The sequence below is a fragment of the Lynx canadensis genome, chromosome D2 (assembly GCF_007474595.2).
Source record: "Lynx canadensis isolate LIC74 chromosome D2, mLynCan4.pri.v2, whole genome shotgun sequence".
NCBI lineage: Eukaryota > Metazoa > Chordata > Mammalia > Carnivora > Felidae > Lynx > Lynx canadensis.
In genome coordinates, this window is record NC_044313.2 from 81446844 (window position 1) to 81465107 (window position 18264).

Here is an 18264-nt window from a genome sequence, read left to right on the forward strand (position 1 = left end):
AACAGCATCTTTCTAGATGTGTCTGTCTCCTGAGGCAAGAGAAATAAAAGCAAAAATAAACTCTTGGGACTACATCAAAATAAAAAGCTTCTGCACAGCAAAGGAAACAACCAGCAAAGCTAAAGACACCCTATGGAATGGGAGAAGATATTTGCAAATGATATATGCAATAAAGGTTTTGTATCCAAAATGTATAAAAAACTTATCAAACTCAAAACCCCAAAACCTAGAAATCCAATTATAAAAGGTCAGGAGACACAAACCAACATTTCAACAGAGGGTACATTCAGATGGCCAACAGACACATGAAAAAGATGCTCAACATCACTCATCATCAGGGAAATAGAAATCAAAACTGCAATGAGATATCACCTCACATGTGTCAGAATGGCTGAAATCAACAACAAAAAACAACAGCTGTTGGTGAGGGTGTGGACAAAGAGGAACCCTCGTGCACTGTTGGTGGGAATGCAAACTGGTGCGGCCACCATAAAAACCAGTATGGAGGCTCTTCACAACGTTTAAAATAGAACTACCCTGTGATCCAGAAATCACACTACTCGGTATTTACCCAAAGAATACAAAAATACTAACTCAAAGGGGTACATGCACCCCGATGTTTATAGCAGCATTATCTACAATAGCCAAACTATGGAAATGGCCCATGTGTCCACTGACTGATGAATGGATAGAGAAGATGTGATATATATATATATATATATATATATATAGAGAGAGAGAGAGAGAGAGAGAGAATTGTTTTAAGCCAAATAAGTCAGAAAAAGGCAAATATATGATTTCACTCATATGTGGAATTTAAGAAACAAAACAACAAAGCAAAGGGGATAAAGGAGGGAGGCAAACCAAGAAACAGACTCCTAATTACAGAGAACACACTGATGGTCACCAGAGGGGAGTTGGGTGGGGGATAGTTGAAATCCGTGATGGAGATTAAGGAATGCCCTTGTCATGATGAGCACAGGGTGATGTCTGGAAGTGTTGAATTACTATGTTGTACACCTGAGACTAATATTACACTGTATGTTCACTCCCTGGAATTTAAATAGAAATTTAAAAAAATAATAATAAGGTTTGGTAACATCCTCCCGCCATGCTCAGTCCTTTCTATTCGTCATAATATTGTTAAATTCCTTTTTTCTCCCAGTTTTATGTATTTTAAAATTAGGCTTAAGCAATGCTTCTCAAACGTTTGTTTATATGTGAATCACCTGCAGATCTTATTAAATGCAGATTCCGATGCGGCTAGTCTGGGGTGGGCTTCACATTCTGCATTTCTAATAGGCTTCCCAGTGATGCTGATGCTGTGGGTCCAAGGACCATGTTTTCAGTAGCAAGAGTTTATTTTGTTTATTTATCTTTTAAAGTCTATTTATTTACTTTGAGAGAGAGAGCACGTGAAAGTGAGAGAGAGAATCCCAAGCAGGCTCTGTGCTAACAGCGTGGGGCTGGATCTCATGAACCGTGAGTGAGATCATGACTTGAACCGAAACCAAGAGTTGGAAGCTTAACCAACTGAGCCACCCAGGCGACCCATCATTAGCAAGAGTTGAAAGCGCACTCCGTGTCCTTGAGCATATAACAGCAGGCAAGGGCAGAAGGAGGAGGTCTAGAATGGGGGCCTGTTGGTATGTTTCCCGGGTAAGCCCTGCGGAGTTGGAAGAAAAACAACTGTGATACCAAACTTCAGATTACAGTTCCTCAAGGATCTTTCTCCCTCCAGTACCTAAGAAACTAATGCAAGAAAACTGAAGGTTTTGATGTAATGCTTTGTCTACGATGATCAGTTTCAACCTTTCTTTCAAGTGTACCAAGGGTTGAGACAAGGGTTGCAACCAAGGGTTGCAAAGTACTTTGAGGACCTAAATGTAAATCTCAAAGATTTTTTTTCAAGTATTTTTTCAATCATCTTGCCCCCATCAAATTTAATAATCCCTTTTCAACCACTTATCTTTGTCAAATCTTTTTAAGACATTCTACCTAGTTTTCACAGAAATAATGTTTTTGACATTCACGTAAGTAATGTATCTATGTCTGTCTTTACATACATTACAAAAATGAGTGCAATTGGCACAAGCTGCTTTATGAACAAACACAGCTGACGTGATGGACGTGTATTCATCACAGTGATGCAGGCAGGCGGGGTCCAAGAACCCAGGGGAAGATCCTGTTGGACCAGTCAATGCAGGACAGAAATCAAATGTAAACCAGAGGAGGTGGAAATGGTTTGTTGAATAGTGTAAGTGACACAAAATAGCAGACAGAGTGTCCGGGAGATCTGGAGAGGAAAGGAAAATGAGTCTCGCCGTTGCTTGGGGCTAGGGGTTTGTATGGGAAGAGGTCTAGGGTACGTGTCCCTCCAGGAACCCAGGGTAAGGTCCCATCAGAAGCGAGGACCAGGTGAATAATAAAGGTTATTCCATAAGTTACCCGAGGCAGGGGTATCGATGCTGGCTTCAGCCAAGGTTTGTTCAAAGCTAACGTCCCGTAACACGTTCAGGATCTGGCTCTTTTTGGACATTACCAGGTGTTTGGAGCATAGGCAAAACTCAGAGAATGATTACTTGCCTCCCCTCTGAAGTGGGAACGGAGCTTCTTTAGTTTATTTAGAGGCAACATACAGAACATGAGTATATGGGGCCTCACAGAAAAACAGCAGGGATGGACCGTTATACTTCATGAAAAGCTAGGAATTTAAAAAGTGCCATACCTTTTTTTGTTGTTCTGCATGTTCATATGTTTGGTTGGTTGATCGATTCTGCAGAATTTTACTTGCTGAACTGGTGGCTCAACTGTTTTTCTAGTTCACATTTGGCAAGCTAGACACAAAATTTCAATTGAATCAAAAGCTCTGTTTTTGCACAGTATAACAGGAATTGTAAGCTCGCTGTAGGTAGAGTGACTTTCCTACCTCAACAGATTTCATAGAAACAGCCTTTTATTTTTTGCCATCATATTCCATATTATACACACGTGTTACATACCTATATCTATACAACTCTGCCTATGCCTATAGCCTTATCTGTATATTATAGCAGGAGTGCAACCAGCATAAATTTGGGAACAGACACAATCGACACCATAAATGTAACATGGCCGTAATGAAGAGTAACTCATGAATGGTAACCAGCAAGTTTGTCTCATGTATATAACCATGTTTGGCAAAAGGATTGGAAGGCATGGATTGGTGGTAAGTGGTGCTCAGCTAAGAGAGCCATTGTTTAAAAACAAGTAAGAGGGGTGCCTGGGTGGCTCGGTTGATTAAGCGTCCGACTTCGGCTCAGGTCGTGGTCTCACGGCTCATAGGTTGGATCCCTGTATCGGGCTCTGTGCTGACAGCTCAGGGCCTGGAGCCTGCTTCGGATTCTGTGTCTCCCTCTCTCTCTGCCCCTCCCCACTCATGCTCACTCTCTTTCTCTTTCTCAAAAAACAAACATTAAAAAAAATTAAAAAAAAAAAAAAAAAACAAGGCAAGGAGACGAGAGAATGGGGAGAACATTTGAACTGGGGTGTTCAAGAAAAGCCTCCCTGAGTAAAGTGATATGGAAGTTAAAGCCTCGGGAAAGAGAATGAACTAGCCACTCAGAGGCCTGGGGAAAGAGTGGGGTAAGAGAACTGCCAAGTATAAAGCTGAGAGATGAAAATGAGCCCATGAATTCAAGGAAGCGATGCTAGGCCCAAAGGAGCCACAGCAGTGAGCCAGGGGCCCAAAGTTAGCACGTGAGATTGGCTTGGGGCTTTCTGGTACATGGTAAGGATGTGGGATTTTATTCTAAGAGCAAAGCGACTCACAAGAGGCTTTAAACAAGGGAATGGCATGATCTGACTTTTTGTTACCACTTTTTTAATCAGCGTGGCTTCTCTGTGGACATTACATGGTGGATTCTTTTCGATTAATAACAGATAAATTAAAGAACTTTGTTTTTACCAAGTATGCTATACGTAAGTCCATTCCAGAGCTGTTGGCATTTAATATTATATATATAGTTCTCATTTTACAGATTTTTGGATTGAAAAACATGTTGCTCTTTTGGCTTAATATTTGTGAAAAATGCAAAAGAGTTGTGGGAGAAAGGTAGACAGCGGATTAGTATTCTAGGATATTTTTCTGCTCCGTATACTTCATGAAAAGCTAGGAATTGAAAAGTGCCATACCTTTTTTTGTTGTTCTGGATGTTCATATGTTTGGTTGGTTGGTTGGTCGGTTGGTTGATTTTGCAGAATTTTACTTGCTGAACCGGTGGCTCAACCGTTTTTCTAGTTCACGTTTGTCAAGCTCGACACTAACAATTTCAATTGAATCTCAAGCTCTGTTTTTGCAGAGTATAACAGGAATGGTAAGCTCAGAGCATTACGGGGCCTGGCAAGCCATTGTGTGAATCACACCTGAGGCTGGGCCCGTGGCCACGTTGGAGAATACATGTTGCACGTAAATGCACTCAAATTCAACATTTTGAGATGTTGGGCAGGTCACCCACAAAATATCTGCAGGCTCCATTGGCCCACAGGTCACAGATGGGGGTCCCTTGTCCAAAGATATTTAGAGCCTCTGAAGGACAAAACTGACATTGATGGCAGGAAGGGCAAAAGTAGTTGCTTCTAGAGATTTCAACAGTGTAATTCGTCTCTTCTTTAAAATAGACAAGGATCTTTTTTTCTGTGAATTGGCATGCACAGAAATATAAAAACATTTTGGGTATAGGCTTATCTTAAGACAGGAATTATATCCTAGTAATAGGTGGTAGTTGTGTTTATGCTCATAGAGCCAGGTTTGCATCTGGAAATGCTTGAATCCCTTCTTCTTTATGTCACTGTATTACTTAACATGTGAATAAGGGTGATGTTTGGGACATAGAGTGTGATTTTGTGGATGTTAATGCACCAAACAAGCCTCAATGAGGCCATTTCATCACATTATTAACCCAAATATATGATTGTTAATGTGGTCCGTGCTTTGAATGTTATCAAAAGTGAACATTAAGGCAAAGGAAGTCGGCGACTGAGTTATAGCAGGTGTTCTGTGTTCTGTGCAGTGTCCGGGGGTAAAGAGATAGATTCATAAACACGCAGTTGGCCACATGTTCACTCCAGGCAGCAAGGTGAGTGGAGCAAAGGCGGGAAGGTACACAGAAGTGGCTCAGACTTTTGCAACAGAATTACTGAATAATATTAGTAATGGAAGGAGGCAGAGTTTTGATTAAAACAGCTAATTAAGTGAAGAGACAAAATAATTGTGCGGGGTAACTGCTGATTTCATGGCTTGCTGCCCAAGAGATAATCCACTGTACTTTCGTGATAGACAAATAAGTCATCAAACCAATTAGCTTTATTTATTTTTTTGTTAAAATTTTTTTTTCGTGTTTATTTATTTTTGACAGAGATAGAGAGACAGAGAGAGACAGAATGTGAGCAGGGGAGGGGCAGAGAGAGAGGGAGACCCAGAATCCGAAGCAGGCTCCAGGCTCTGAGCTGTCAGCACAGAGCCCAACGAGGGGTTCGAACTCACAAACTGAGAGATCATGACCTGAGCCAAAGTCAGATGCTCAGCTGACTGAGCCACCCAGGCACCCCAAGCCACCCAGGAGCCCCCCGATTTGCTTTTTTTAAAGGACCAACCTTCAGGACATATGGGATTGATTTCCAGTGTCTGCAGAGTTAATTTATACTGAATCACATAAAAGCAATTATGGCTGAAAATGTTGTGTATTTTATTCTAAGTCTTTGATAATTAGTTACCTACCTTTGGCACCTAAATTAACTCCTATTTATCAAGAATTGTCCTTAACCGGAATATTTCAACTTGTTTTTCTAGGATAATACTTCAGTATTTTTATGTACAGTATTTAATAATCATGGAGTTTGTTATTTTTGACAGTGCTACCCTAATGTCACCTTTGACGCAATATAGGCCCTTTACTGACATGAGGTTTATACTGAGGTAGAAAAATATCAAGAAGAAACATGCTAGGGGCACCCGGGTGGATCATTTGGTTAAGCGTCCGACTTCGGCTCAGGTCATGATCTCACAGTTCGTGAGTTTCAAGCCCCACATCAGGCTCTGCGCTGACAGCTCAGAGCCTGGAGCCCGCTTCGGATCCTGTGTCTCCCTCTTTCTCTCTGCCCCTCCCCTGCTTGCATGTGCTCGCTCTCTCTCTCTCTCTCTCTCTCTCTCTCTCTCTCTCATAAATAAACAAACAACATTTTAAAAAGAAGAAACAGGCTAGTTAACACCTTATGTAAAAGGCAGTTTGTAATGTGAATATTTGTAATGCACAATTTTCCACCAAAGGAGTAAATGTTTGTTTGAAGGTGCATAAAAGCCAATGAAAATATTAAAAGATGTAGTGAAGATTTGCAGTATGCATATGTATGGAACGCATTAGCAAAATACATACCAATATAATAATATTCATACTATTAAAGTTAATATTAATTATACACTTTTAAGTATAGTAATTGCCTTAAAATGCAGTAGTTCTTGACTGTAGACCATTCTTGACCAGAGACTGATGAGAGCAAGTCAACCAGAAGTCTGTCTAGACATTAGCTGACAATATAAAGCCGCAAGAGGCTGATATATTGTGAGCAGACTGAGATGTAACTGATAACTCACTTTTCCCTGGCGCGGTAGGGTGCTGCATATAATTACCCTTACACTTCATCAGTCCTGAGAGGAAGGCCGGACACACCATAGGAAATTGGGGTCCCTGTTCTTAGTCAGTGTCCCATCAGAACATGGGAAAGCAATCAGCTTTGCAAATTGAGATATTAAGGCTTTTGGTTTGTTTTGTTGTTGTTTTTAAGCTTTTTTACCATTAGAATTCTGAAAAGAGTAGTTCAAAAATCATACATGATCTTTATTAGATTAGCTTACCTTCACCTGGGTTTCACATTGGCTTGTATCTTATCAAATAACTCTTAAAATTAGGAGTCCTGGGGAGCCTGGGTGGCTCAGTCGGTTAACAGTCCGACTTCAGCTCAGGTCATGATCTCATGTTTCTTGAGTTCAAGCCCCGCATTGGGCTCTGTGCTGACAGCTCAGAGCCTGGAGCCTGCTTCAGATTTCTGTGTCTCCTTCTCTTTGCCCCTCCCCTGCTTGTGCTCTCTCTCTTTCTCTCTCAAAGATAAATGAACATTTAAAAAAAAAATGAGAAGTCCTGGAACATCAGCAGACATTAAAACACATCTTGATATTAGTCATCAATAATGTAAGAGGGGAATGGCTAATAGGCAGACACTGATTAAAGTTGCCCATTTCATATTCCCAACAAACAAACTGCTCAAAAGGAATAAGCCCTAAAAAGGTATTTACAAATCAGGGTTTCACCCCACCATCTTTAAGCATTGTTATAATGAATGAGTTTGTGATTGCATGTATAGCCTATCCATATTTGGGGAAATGCAGGATGTTAAGGGTTGTAACCAGTGGGTATGGAGTAAAACAGCTGGGATTCTGATTGTAGCAGACACGTATTGCTTGCATCACCATCAGATGAAAGGAGTCTCCATCCATCAATAGTGAGAGAACTGGGTGAGGAGAACCTACCTTATCAGAGCAAAGGAGATTGTTTCTATTACCTATTACTAATTTATTTTCTAATGTAACTAGTTGTTACAGCTCATCTGTGTGGAATCTAAATGTTTTCGGGGAACTTTATGTGCTCTTAATGGGATTCCCCCACCTCCCCAAGACTGGTAAGAACGTTTTGTCCTTCCTTCGCACCTGGTTTTGGTGTAGCGAATACAGAAATGATGGTCCCTCTTTAGAGTTCCTGGTCCATTAAAAGGGCGGGGGGGGGGGGGTAGAGGGCAAAGTAAAATCAAGCACTGCAATGTAACATGTGCCGTCAGTTACGATGGTACCTATAAAGGTCTTCCTGGGATGCTGAGTATGGTTCTCTGTGGGGAACATAAGCGGAAGGAAGCCCAGTATGTGGGCATGCACCAAGATGTTGCTGATACCAACCATGGAATAATGTCTTGTTATTTCAGCCATGTAACTATACAGATAGTGGATCAAAGAAAGGGATTTCCATCCATGCCTGCAAATTTTTTGTTGCTGTTTTTGTTTGCCTTTTTCATTTAAAGGGGGAAAAAGGTATTCAGACCCATGGATTTCTCAAAATAGATTTCTTTTGGGTAATTCATTCATTAAAAATCAGATACTAAAGTCATCCTTAATTTTACATCCCTTTTATTCAGTCTGCATTGAACGATGCAAGTTTAACTACAACAGGGAGTGGAACATCTAAGTTTTCAGGGAGAGCCCTTCAGTGAAAGCTTTGGGATAAAGCATTTTTAACTTCCAAGCAATCAAGCCAACTCTGTGAATGAGTATTAACCAGAACTCGCATATATGGAAGGGAGAGTTGTCCTCTCCAATATGGAGGAAGCATAGAGAAAACAGGGGAAAGGGAACAGTATGAAAAATAAAAAACGAATAGACAGGAAATAGCACAAGGAAGAAACCTTTGTAAAAAAGAGTGAGGCACCCGTGTAAGACACAAAAACCTTATAAGAGGAAAAATTCAGTTTCCAAATCTCAGCTCTCTCCTTGTATTAAATGCTATTTTTTCCTCTATTACTTGACATTGGTTTTCTTCTCCGGAGTTAAGACCACCTGGTTATGTGACCAAACACATTTGGGTGTTTGTGCTTCTCTTAATTATTATTCGGTCTATGACACAAATTTTTATGTATCCACATCCTCAAGGCTTAAAAATAAACTAGGTAATAGCTCTAAACGAAATGTGGTAAGCCCCACCTTCCTAGTGATTTTTAAATCTCTCTCCTGGGTATGTGTACTGGACTAAATAGCTTTGTTACTTTTAAAAACTAAAAAGTGAGTTAATAACTAGCCGAGCGCAGAATTCAGGCTATAAGATATCACAATTATTCCAATAACACGGGGATAGATAAGTAGATCTGTAAGTAAGAGAACTAAAAGGCATGTTAAACATTGGAGAGACTAAGATTGTAAAGTCCCCATCCTGGGTGACCACATGGATGCCATCTGTATATGGAAGCTAGTCACCAGGAAACTGAGAACTTGACTGCACGAAGCTCTCTATTTATGAGAAGTCCAACGGATGTGTACAACTCTCCCAGATCACCTGGTCCCTAGACACTGATTTTTAGAAAGGATGGGAGAGGATTACTTAGATTCATATTCAGGGCTTGAAAACTAGGGAGAAACGGGAAGGTACTGAGAGATACGGAGTCTAGTCGGAGCCGACTTCGGTAACCGGGCTGATCCCAGAACTGTCCCAGCAAAGTCATCACTCTCCAGGCCAGGCCACAATATTGCTCATCTCCGGTTAGATGATGCAACGCCACACCAGGTACATTCCTGGATTTTTCAGGTAGCATAGCTTTAGGAAAAAAACAATTCTAATACCGCAAGTTGAGACTTACCCTGTTAGCACTAACATTTTGAAATACTCCAAAACACTCTCACAATGTTTAACCTAGGACAGCATTCTTACTGACCCCAAAATAGGATTTCGTATTTTAAACGGCTTACCAAAAAATGTATCTTCTAATTTTGAGGTAAACTTCTTTATTTTCTTACACAACCAAGAATCTTAAACTATCTTAGTACATTACCAGCTTAACAAGTCATATTTTAGTATTATGTGCAGTTGTCACATTGTTTTACTCAATATTTAAAAAAATGTAGTTAACATACCGTAGACACTTTTAATATTGCTTATTCTTTGTAATCGTATTTGGTATAATATAACCATGTCCCGAGTTATTTTTGTATATTTACAGTGAATAAAAGTGAACAGACCCACTCCCCCCAACCCCCACCCCCATTAAAATAAAAAGGAAAACAGAGAAAAATACAAAGACAGCAAGATGAAATAAGGTTCTGGGAGGGAAACCCTAATCATTCACGTGTGGGGATGCAGCGGTCAGCTTTTTGCACCCATTCTCCATGCTACACAAAAACTTTGGGAATACTGCCAAACACTGTCTAAGACCTTTCAAGAAGCTCCAGTAGATTTCTGAATTTGTTCCTTTAAAATCAGAATGCTCTGCCTTTGCTCAGGAGGCAGCATGGCGATCTGATCTGCAGTCAGTTGGAGAACCTGCATGATCAGAGCTGCCTTCTCTTGATCCTGCGGAGTTACCTGGCTCTGCCCAGGGCTAAAACTGCTCGGCTGGCCTCCACCTTGCTTACCCGCCCCCTGCAGGCCCACTCCTTGTATGCCCGCCCCCTGCATGCCCGCTCCTTGTATGCCCGCCCCCTGCATGCCCGCTCCTTGTATGCCCGCCCCCTGCATGCCCGTTCCTTGTATGCCCGCCCCCTGCATGCCCGTTCCTTGTATGCCTGCCCCCTGCATGCCCGCTCCAGGATTTCCCACCCCTGAAATGCTCGAGACCTGTCTGGGTCCCTGAGGACCACCTGCCCCCATATTAATGGGACCAGGACCCTGGATTCCACCAGTCATAGGGCCTCTGGAGCTGGGGCCAGGGCCCCTTAGCTCCATTCCTCTTCCATCCATGCCTCTCGCTTCCATCCCTCTGGTTTCCATTGCACAGGTCTCCATTCCTCTTCTCTCCATTACTCGGGTCTCCAAGACTTCCGTCTCCATGGCTCGAGTCTCCATCCCTCGAGAATCTCGACTTCCTCTACCATCCATTGGGAGACCCCTTTGATCTATCATGGGTCCTCTGGGCTCTCCAATTAGCAGTCTGGGATCTGCTAATGGCCCTCCCCTCATCTCATGGGAGGAAGGGCCCCGGCCGTCGTGACCAGAGGCGTGGTGCATGGGGGGGCCCTGATGAGGTGGGCCAAGGTAGCCTCTGGGCTCTACCTCCCCAGTGACTGAAAGCAAAGTCCCTCCACGGGGGTCGTTTGGAGCATCTCCTAACAGCCCTCGAGGAGGCAGGCCACCGGCAGTCATGGGTCCACGAGGTAGAGGAGCTCGGGGATCCGACATCTGCACCTGTCCCCGCTCTAAAGGCACTGGGCCGACGCCCGGCATCCCAACCTGGGGCTGCATTCCTCCCCCGGGAGTTAGGGAACCAGGCCCGGGTCCGGGAACCGCAGCTGGCATCGGCCCCGGGGCTGGGATCCCGCCCTGGATAGGGGTCTGCATCAGAGGAGGAATGTCTTTCACTGGCCGTCTGGCCATATGCTGCGGCTGAGGGGCTGGCGGGTTCTGCTGGTTCAGCAGGACACTGGGTCCCGGGCACAGCCCCGGGCCGGGGCCGGGGCCGGACACGGGCTGAGATTTGCCCGGGATGAGCGGGGTGACGTGGATCTTGCGGTGCAGGATTTTCAGAGCGATCTCCGGGTCCATTATTCTCATCACCACCTGGGCCTGCAGCAGCGCATAGGCCAGCTGGGGGTTCTGAAGCAGCATATTTCGCGCTTCCTGGTGGCTGTTCTGCACGCACAGCTTCATCTGCTTCATGAGCTCGAACATCTGCTCGGGGGGCAGACTGGCGACCGCCCTGGTGATGGACTCGGGGGCGTCTTCCGGGTCGATGGGGTCCCCGTAGGGCGAGTCGATGATGGGCGCCGCGGGCCCCAGGCTCTTGAGCTCCTCCTTGTTCTTCTCGCTGGCCGCGTTGTCCACCCGCAGCGCCCGGCCGCTGAACTCGCGCCCGTTGAGGTTGCGCATGGCGCTCAGCGCGGTCTCCTGGTCCTGGTACTCGCAGAAGCCATAGCCCTTGGGCTTGCCCGTCTCCCGGTCGTACACCAGCCGGAAACTGACCACAGAACCGACCTCCGAGAAAATGTCCTTCAGCTGCTCCTCGGTTGCCTCATACGGAATGTTCCCCACGAACACGGAACGCAGTGACCGATCCATCGCCGGGTCTCTCACCGCCAAACTCGACATGATTCCGGTTGGGCGCCCAGCGGAGAGCCGATTCTTTCCAAGAGTCGTCCTCTGGCGACCCACGCTTCCGCTGGGCACCGGAAGCGGCTCTAGGGCTCCGGAGCGGAACCCTCCGCGGGCCCGATCGAATCGTTCCGCTAAAGCCGCGGACGCCGCACCGCGTCTCTGCTCCCCTACCTACATTAGCTAATGCTTTGTGCCTCTGGTCTTTCGTGATTCTGCCAGTTCCTTATTTCCGAGAGGGACGACTCCCTTCTCGTGTCTCATCGTGAAGACTTCCCGCGGCCGGTGCAGGCTGACCACAGTCAAGATGGCCGCTCGGGCTTCACCATGGTAACCGGAAGCGGCCACCTCCCGTGACGTCAGGGGCGGCTTTGCTTCCGTTTGCCCGGCGGGAAACCGCCAACCGTAAACGGGTCTGGGCGGCGGCTCCTCTGTTCTGCTGTTAGCGTGGCAGGTAGCCGGCCCTCCTTCCTCCGCTTTATTTAAGCCCTGTTTAAAACCCTACCCGGGACTGCGGGGTAACAGCGTAGGCGTTTCCGAGCAGTTGGGGATTTGCTCCTTGAACGACAACAGCCACAGCCCCGTTTTGGAAAACATTTGGGGAGAATAGCTGCCGAGGCCCCGCTGTCGCGGGGGCAGGGGCTTCCAGGCGCCTCTGCGGCCGCGGGCGGCGACCCCGCGTGGGCCGCCCTCTTCCTCAGCGGTGTTAACCCACACGAACAGGCGCGATTCGTGAGCCAGCGCGGCTCGGGGCTGCAGAGCGCAAATGAGTCATTTCAGCCCCTCTCCCGCTGCAGGCTTTCGGATCGCTTCCGATTGCTGCAGACGGCTGGCGACGATTGCACCCCCTCCCCGGTGCGGGGCGCGGCCGAGTGGCCGTCCCTGCTGCCGCTGTGCCTGCGGCGTTTAACAGGTGTTAGGCGTGGAGCTGGGGCCGGGCTAGGCCGTTTGCTAAGCGGTCGGGAAAGAGCAAAGCTGGAATGTCCTTTTCTTTTTTAAAGTAATGTCTACAGCCAGCGTGGGGCTCCAACTGGAGCTCAAGGGGCGGGGAGTGTCGGCTCTCCCGACCAAGCCAGCCAGGCCCCCCTAAAAGCCACAGCATTCTTAACCAGGTTGGTCTGTCCTAGTTCCTGTGCGGCATCCCTTGTAGCAAGGAGGCACCTCCCAGGAGATGTACAGGTTTTTTCTTTAGGGAAGGAGGGTGGGGCGAGAGAGCTGATGCCAAAGAAAGGGATTGTTCCAGACAGGGCTGTATCCTAGGGTCTCCTGGTGCAGATGGCCTCATCTCCCTTTGGCGGAGGGAGAGGACCCAGGGGACAGACTCCCTGGTGCTGACGGGAAGGAAAATTTCCTGGCTGACCCAGTTTCCTAGGGCTGCCTTCTTGGGGAGGCTGAAATTGCAATTAGATTATTACCCGGGTTTGGAAAGTCGGTCTAAGAGACACCATTTTAGGCCTGTGGTTCCCCCTCCCCTCCTTTTTTAAAGTACAGTTTTACTTATTTTACATTTAAATATAAAAACTGATACCCAGTTAGGCTGTTGAAAACTTTTTAGTATGTGTGCAACAACTTGGGTGTGAAATCTACCTTTGCAATGACATTTTATTAGGTGTAAACAAAACATCAAGTATTTCTAGTTAAAATTTGGCATTCTCATGGAGATGGCCTGTATGTGCTTGAACATAGCTATTCACTAAACACATGATAACTCGTATCTGCAAGTGACCAAGTGTATTTATATCACTCAATAAAATCTTGCTGATGATGTCACGCTGGGTCCAAGGACCCAGAGGGCGTTCCCAAGACCAGCCAAGAGGGTCCTTGGCTTCACATAGGATGGAAATCAAACATGACCCAGCAGGAGGTGAGAGCAGAGGTTAACGGAGGTACAGAGAAAGCAGGTACAGACGGAGCCCCTGGGAGACTAAGAAAGGAGTAGGGGTCTCGTCTTTGTTTGGGGTGTGGCATCCAGGAACTGGTCAGAACAAAGACGAAGGCCCGCGTGTTACTCCTCGGAGCCAGGGTCCCCGCGTGGGGACGGACGTCCAGCTCCGTGGTCTGGAATTGCCCTGTGATGGCTTCTCTCCTGGTCCTTCCTGGGACGTTTTCTAGAGCAGTCATTGACTCCGTGTCCCTTACAAGGAGGACACACACTGTGTGCACCGTGCAGCGTGTGTGATGTGGGGGTGCCGGTCCTGGCAGGAACGCAAGCAGCAAAAGGAGCAAACAGCGGATTTGTATGGAGTCTTTGAGTTTCTCTGCCTCCCTCACTCCTCGTCAAAGAAACAGAACAGCCGCCTGCTAGTAATGGTTGGTTTTTCCCTGTGATTCTTTTATAGGAGGTGAAGCAGGGTTGGGGCGGAGAAGTGTGTGTGTATTACATGTAGTAATCAGGATGGTAAGAGGTTGTTAGAATAAATTGTCAAGTTTATGAGCAGTTTCATGGCTCGTCTGCCGGTTTCCTTACTGCTGTTGCCAATGTCTTAAGGGCTCTCACCGCATAGCATGCATCAGAACCACCTGGACCCATGGCCCGTTAAGTCAGGTGGCTGGGCCTCACCACCTCCTCTGAACATACTCAGTGTTTCTGGGGTGGGACTGGAGAGGTTGCATTTCTAACTGGTTCTCAGCTTCTGCTGAGGTCCCTGGTGTTGGGAGCCCCTTTTAAGAATCGTTGATCTGAACAACTGGACTTGAGGTGCTTTTGTTTTGTTGCTCATCAGGTACCTCTCTGTATGGGATACGGGAGGTCTTTCAAAAAAGCCTATTACTGTGTGAATGCTGACCTGGCATAGCTAGGACATGTTGATCCCACAGCAAAGATACCCTGGGCTCAAACAATGGGGGAGCAGAGTGGCTGAGGGAGTCTGGGGACAAACGAGCAGGGAGAAGCCATGACTGTAAGTGTATGCTTTCTGTCATAGGTCTTCCACATTTTCCTTAGTCTTTTTGTTCCAAGCTAGAAGAATAGTTCGATATATCCCCTTCATAAAGGACCAGTATGATCGAGCACAATGCCCAGGACGCATAAACCAACATTTATTATTAGCTGAGTGGCCCAGAATTACTAAGAGCTGTTAGAAACCTGTGGTTATTTCCTGGTACGTATACATGGTTTTCGCAGATGTACTTTGGAAGAACTACCATTTTATACTGCTTTCTTTGTTCCCATAATGCTTAAACTTTAGATATTTATAGCATGGCATATACTCCGAAGAAAAAATGTGCCTGGTATCTTGCATGGTTGTTGATTCTTTCAGTAAATCAAAATACCATGTATATTAAGAGTAACTCTTAAACACATCAGAACATATGGACAAATGGGGGTGTTCTTCAAACTAATCACCTTTAGAAACGATAAACTTAATCCATGGAGGTTTCCATTGTTCCATGTGATTTTTAAGCTCCTATCCTGAAATTGTTTCAGGGCTCCATTTCTAGGTCATACTGGAAAGCTGATACCTTAACTCAAAAGTGTACCTTGTTTTTGACAAAGGACAGAGTTATGCAACTAAATCAACTCTCCTTCGGACCAGAGTTGGCAAAAATGTGGTATGTAGCTATTTCCAAATAGCAAAACTTACATCACAATGCGAAGATTCTGCAGACTTGGAGAGTAGTACAAAGGATTTGCCATAGATTAAGACAGATTCCAAAGAGAGTTACTAAAAATATATTTTTTAATTATAACTGGCGTTTTTGAAACAAGTGTATGGGCCGGCCCTCCAAGGAATAATAGATCAAATATGTTCCTCCACAAAGTCCTCCCTGACCTTCCTCCTCCTTCCTCTAGGTTGGAAATGAGTTCATTTGCCTTTGCATATAAACCATCCCTCATCCCTTTCTGATGATAGTAACGCTTCTGCCTTTCAGTGGAATTGTTGTTTTCCTTCTAAACTGTAACATCATGCAAGGAAAGGGCTAGATTCCCCTTTGCCAATTAACAAAATGCCTTATATTCTCTAATTCCATCAATATTTATTCTAGGCACTGGCAATAGAGCAGTGAAGAAGACAAAGACATTCCACTAGAACAGAGGCTCTCTGAGTGTGGTCCCTGGGCTAGAAGCATGAGCATCACCCAGAAACACGTGGGAAATGCTAAGATCTGGGGTCCTACTCCGCAACTGCTGCACCAGACTCTCTTGGGAATGGGGTGTCTTTACAGAAATCTGGGTTTCAGTAAGTTCCCCCGGGTGATTCTGCTGCAAGGTAAAGTTGGAGAACCGCTCAACTCAAGGGAGACCATCATAGATAGATAGATACATACATACACAAAAAGATACGTATGTGCATTGTCTCCTTCGTCGTATCTTCAGCACCTAAGGCAGAGCTTAGCACAGGTGGGTGCTCGTTTTATTTGTTGAATAAATAATGGGAAGTGACCTTAGGCACAACCTTTCATTTTACACAAGAGGAAACCCATGGCATTAACCATGTCCCCAGCCGGAATGGGGACCTTGTTGTTTTATTCTTAGGTCCCCAGTACTTACTGTGTGATAAAACAGATGCATAATGAAGCATGCAGAGGAATCGATAAGGTCTAGATCATCGAGGGAGATTCCCTGATGGAGCTGGGGTTTAAGGGACGGGTTATGATCGGGTATGTGTGCACAGAAGATGAAGGGAAGAGAGCCAAAGCATGAACAGATAGAAATAGTCAAAACGCTTTTCGAAGCCTTCAGAGGAAACTAAAACGTAGTTGGTAGTATTATGATAAAAGATGGTCTTTGGGACAGACTGTTAAAAGATTTCGAAGATGAGATTTATGAGGCTAAACTAGATGGACGTGTGAGTCTGTGGGCTTTCTTCCTTCTTTTTGAAACACGGACACGTAACAGCAACAGTAGAGGTTTAAGAACACCAGTCGCGTCCATTCCTTCTTCACGAGCTCTTTTGCACCCAGACTCTGATTTTGAACATTTATATTTTATTTAAATATTTATTTCTTTTGAGAGGGAGCGAGAGCATGCACGTGCCCTCCAGCAGGGTGGGACAGAGAGAGAGAGAGAGAGAGAGAGAGAGGGAAAGGGAGGATCCCAAGCAGGCTCTGCACGAACCGTGAGATCATGACCTGAGCTGAAATCAAACTGACAGAGCCACCCAGGCACCCCTAAAATTTTTTTTTTTGATCAAAGTATAGTAGGCATTTAATATTAGTTGCACACGTACAACATAGTATTTCAACAATTACATATGTTATGAAATGCTCACCGTGAAAAGCAGATTAGCATCTGTTACCAAAGTTACCGCTGTGCTTTACATCCCTGTGCCTTATTTTGTAGCTGGAAGTTTGCGCCTCTAGATCCCCATCACCCGGTTTGTCCGCCTCCACCCCCCACCCACGACTTTGCTATCTGTATCTGTTTCTCTTGTGTTGTTCTTGTTGTTTGTTTTTTAGATTCCACACATAAAATCATATCGCATCTGTCTTTCTCCGTCTGACTTATTTCACTGAGCATCATACCCTCTCCAGACTCTCTTTTTTAATCCCCTATAATCTTTCATCGGAAGAGGGGTAGTTACTCTTCCTGCCTTTAACATCTGCAGTCTGGCTTCGTTCTCTTCCCTTGCCTCCCACCCTGCTCTGCTCACTGTTGTGTGTTGGGGATGTCTTCTTCTCTGTCCCTTCTCATCTTCCTATGTCTAGATCCTTTCTGTCCTTCAGTGCTCACTTCAGAGACTTCCTTCTTAAGTACTGGCTGAGCACCCAGTATCTTCTACCTTGTGTGTCTTCTGCTGAGATTTTGGTACCTTGTAAGCCCAGAACCCGTGTCTGATTTTTTATTCTTCACATTGCCTACTCCAGTGCCTTATAGATTCCAAGCACTCAGAGGATATTTTAAAAAATTAATACAAGAGGGGCGCCCGGGTGGCTCCGTCAGTTAAGCATCCGACTTCGACTCAGGTCATCATCTCATAAAGGTTTGTGAATTCAAGCCCCGCGTTGGGGCTCTGTGCTGACAGCTCAGGGCCTGGAGCCTGCTTCGGATTCTGTGTCTCCTTCTCTCTCTGCCCCTCCCTGCTCATGCCCCGTCTCCCTGTCTCTCAAAAACTAAATTAACATTAAAAAAATTTAAAAATTAATACAAGATCATCTTACAATAACAGATTACATATGTTAGCCAAATAGTAATGTAATGCTGTTAGCTCACAAAACACTTTTCTTTGGGTTCCCACATCAGGTTTTGAACACCAATCACGTGAGGTACATACACTTGCATCCTGATTTTAAAGATGTAGAAACGTAGGGGACTGTTAACATAGAACTTTACATAAAGGTAGCCTCATTTAAAATCCAGATGCCATTCATAAAAGCTAACGCTGAGCACTGAACAGCAAGAAGGCCCTCTGATAAATGCTGTATAACATACAATGTCTTAAATAAG

The 18264-nt window shown here is 45.2% G+C and overlaps 2 protein-coding genes across 2 annotated transcripts in view; one reads left to right on the plus strand and one right to left on the minus strand.

Annotated features, from left to right (window-relative positions):
* The window catches only part of PRKG1 (protein kinase cGMP-dependent 1), a 1158696-nt gene that overhangs the window by 592106 nt on the left and 548326 nt on the right, over positions 1 to 18264 (plus strand). The gene's annotated exons all lie outside the window — the stretch shown is intronic.
* Positions 9561 to 12142, minus strand: CSTF2T (cleavage stimulation factor subunit 2 tau variant). The gene has a single exon (XM_030334045.1). It carries the CDS (start codon positions 11871 to 11873, stop codon positions 10008 to 10010), a length of 1866 nt encoding a protein of 621 aa, XP_030189905.1. The 5' UTR covers positions 11874 to 12142; the 3' UTR covers positions 9561 to 10007.

Coding starts and splice junctions, on each gene's coding strand:
- CSTF2T (XM_030334045.1), bottom strand. CDS start 11,873: ATGTCGAGTTTGGCGGTGAGAGACCCGGCGATGGATCGGTCACTGCGT.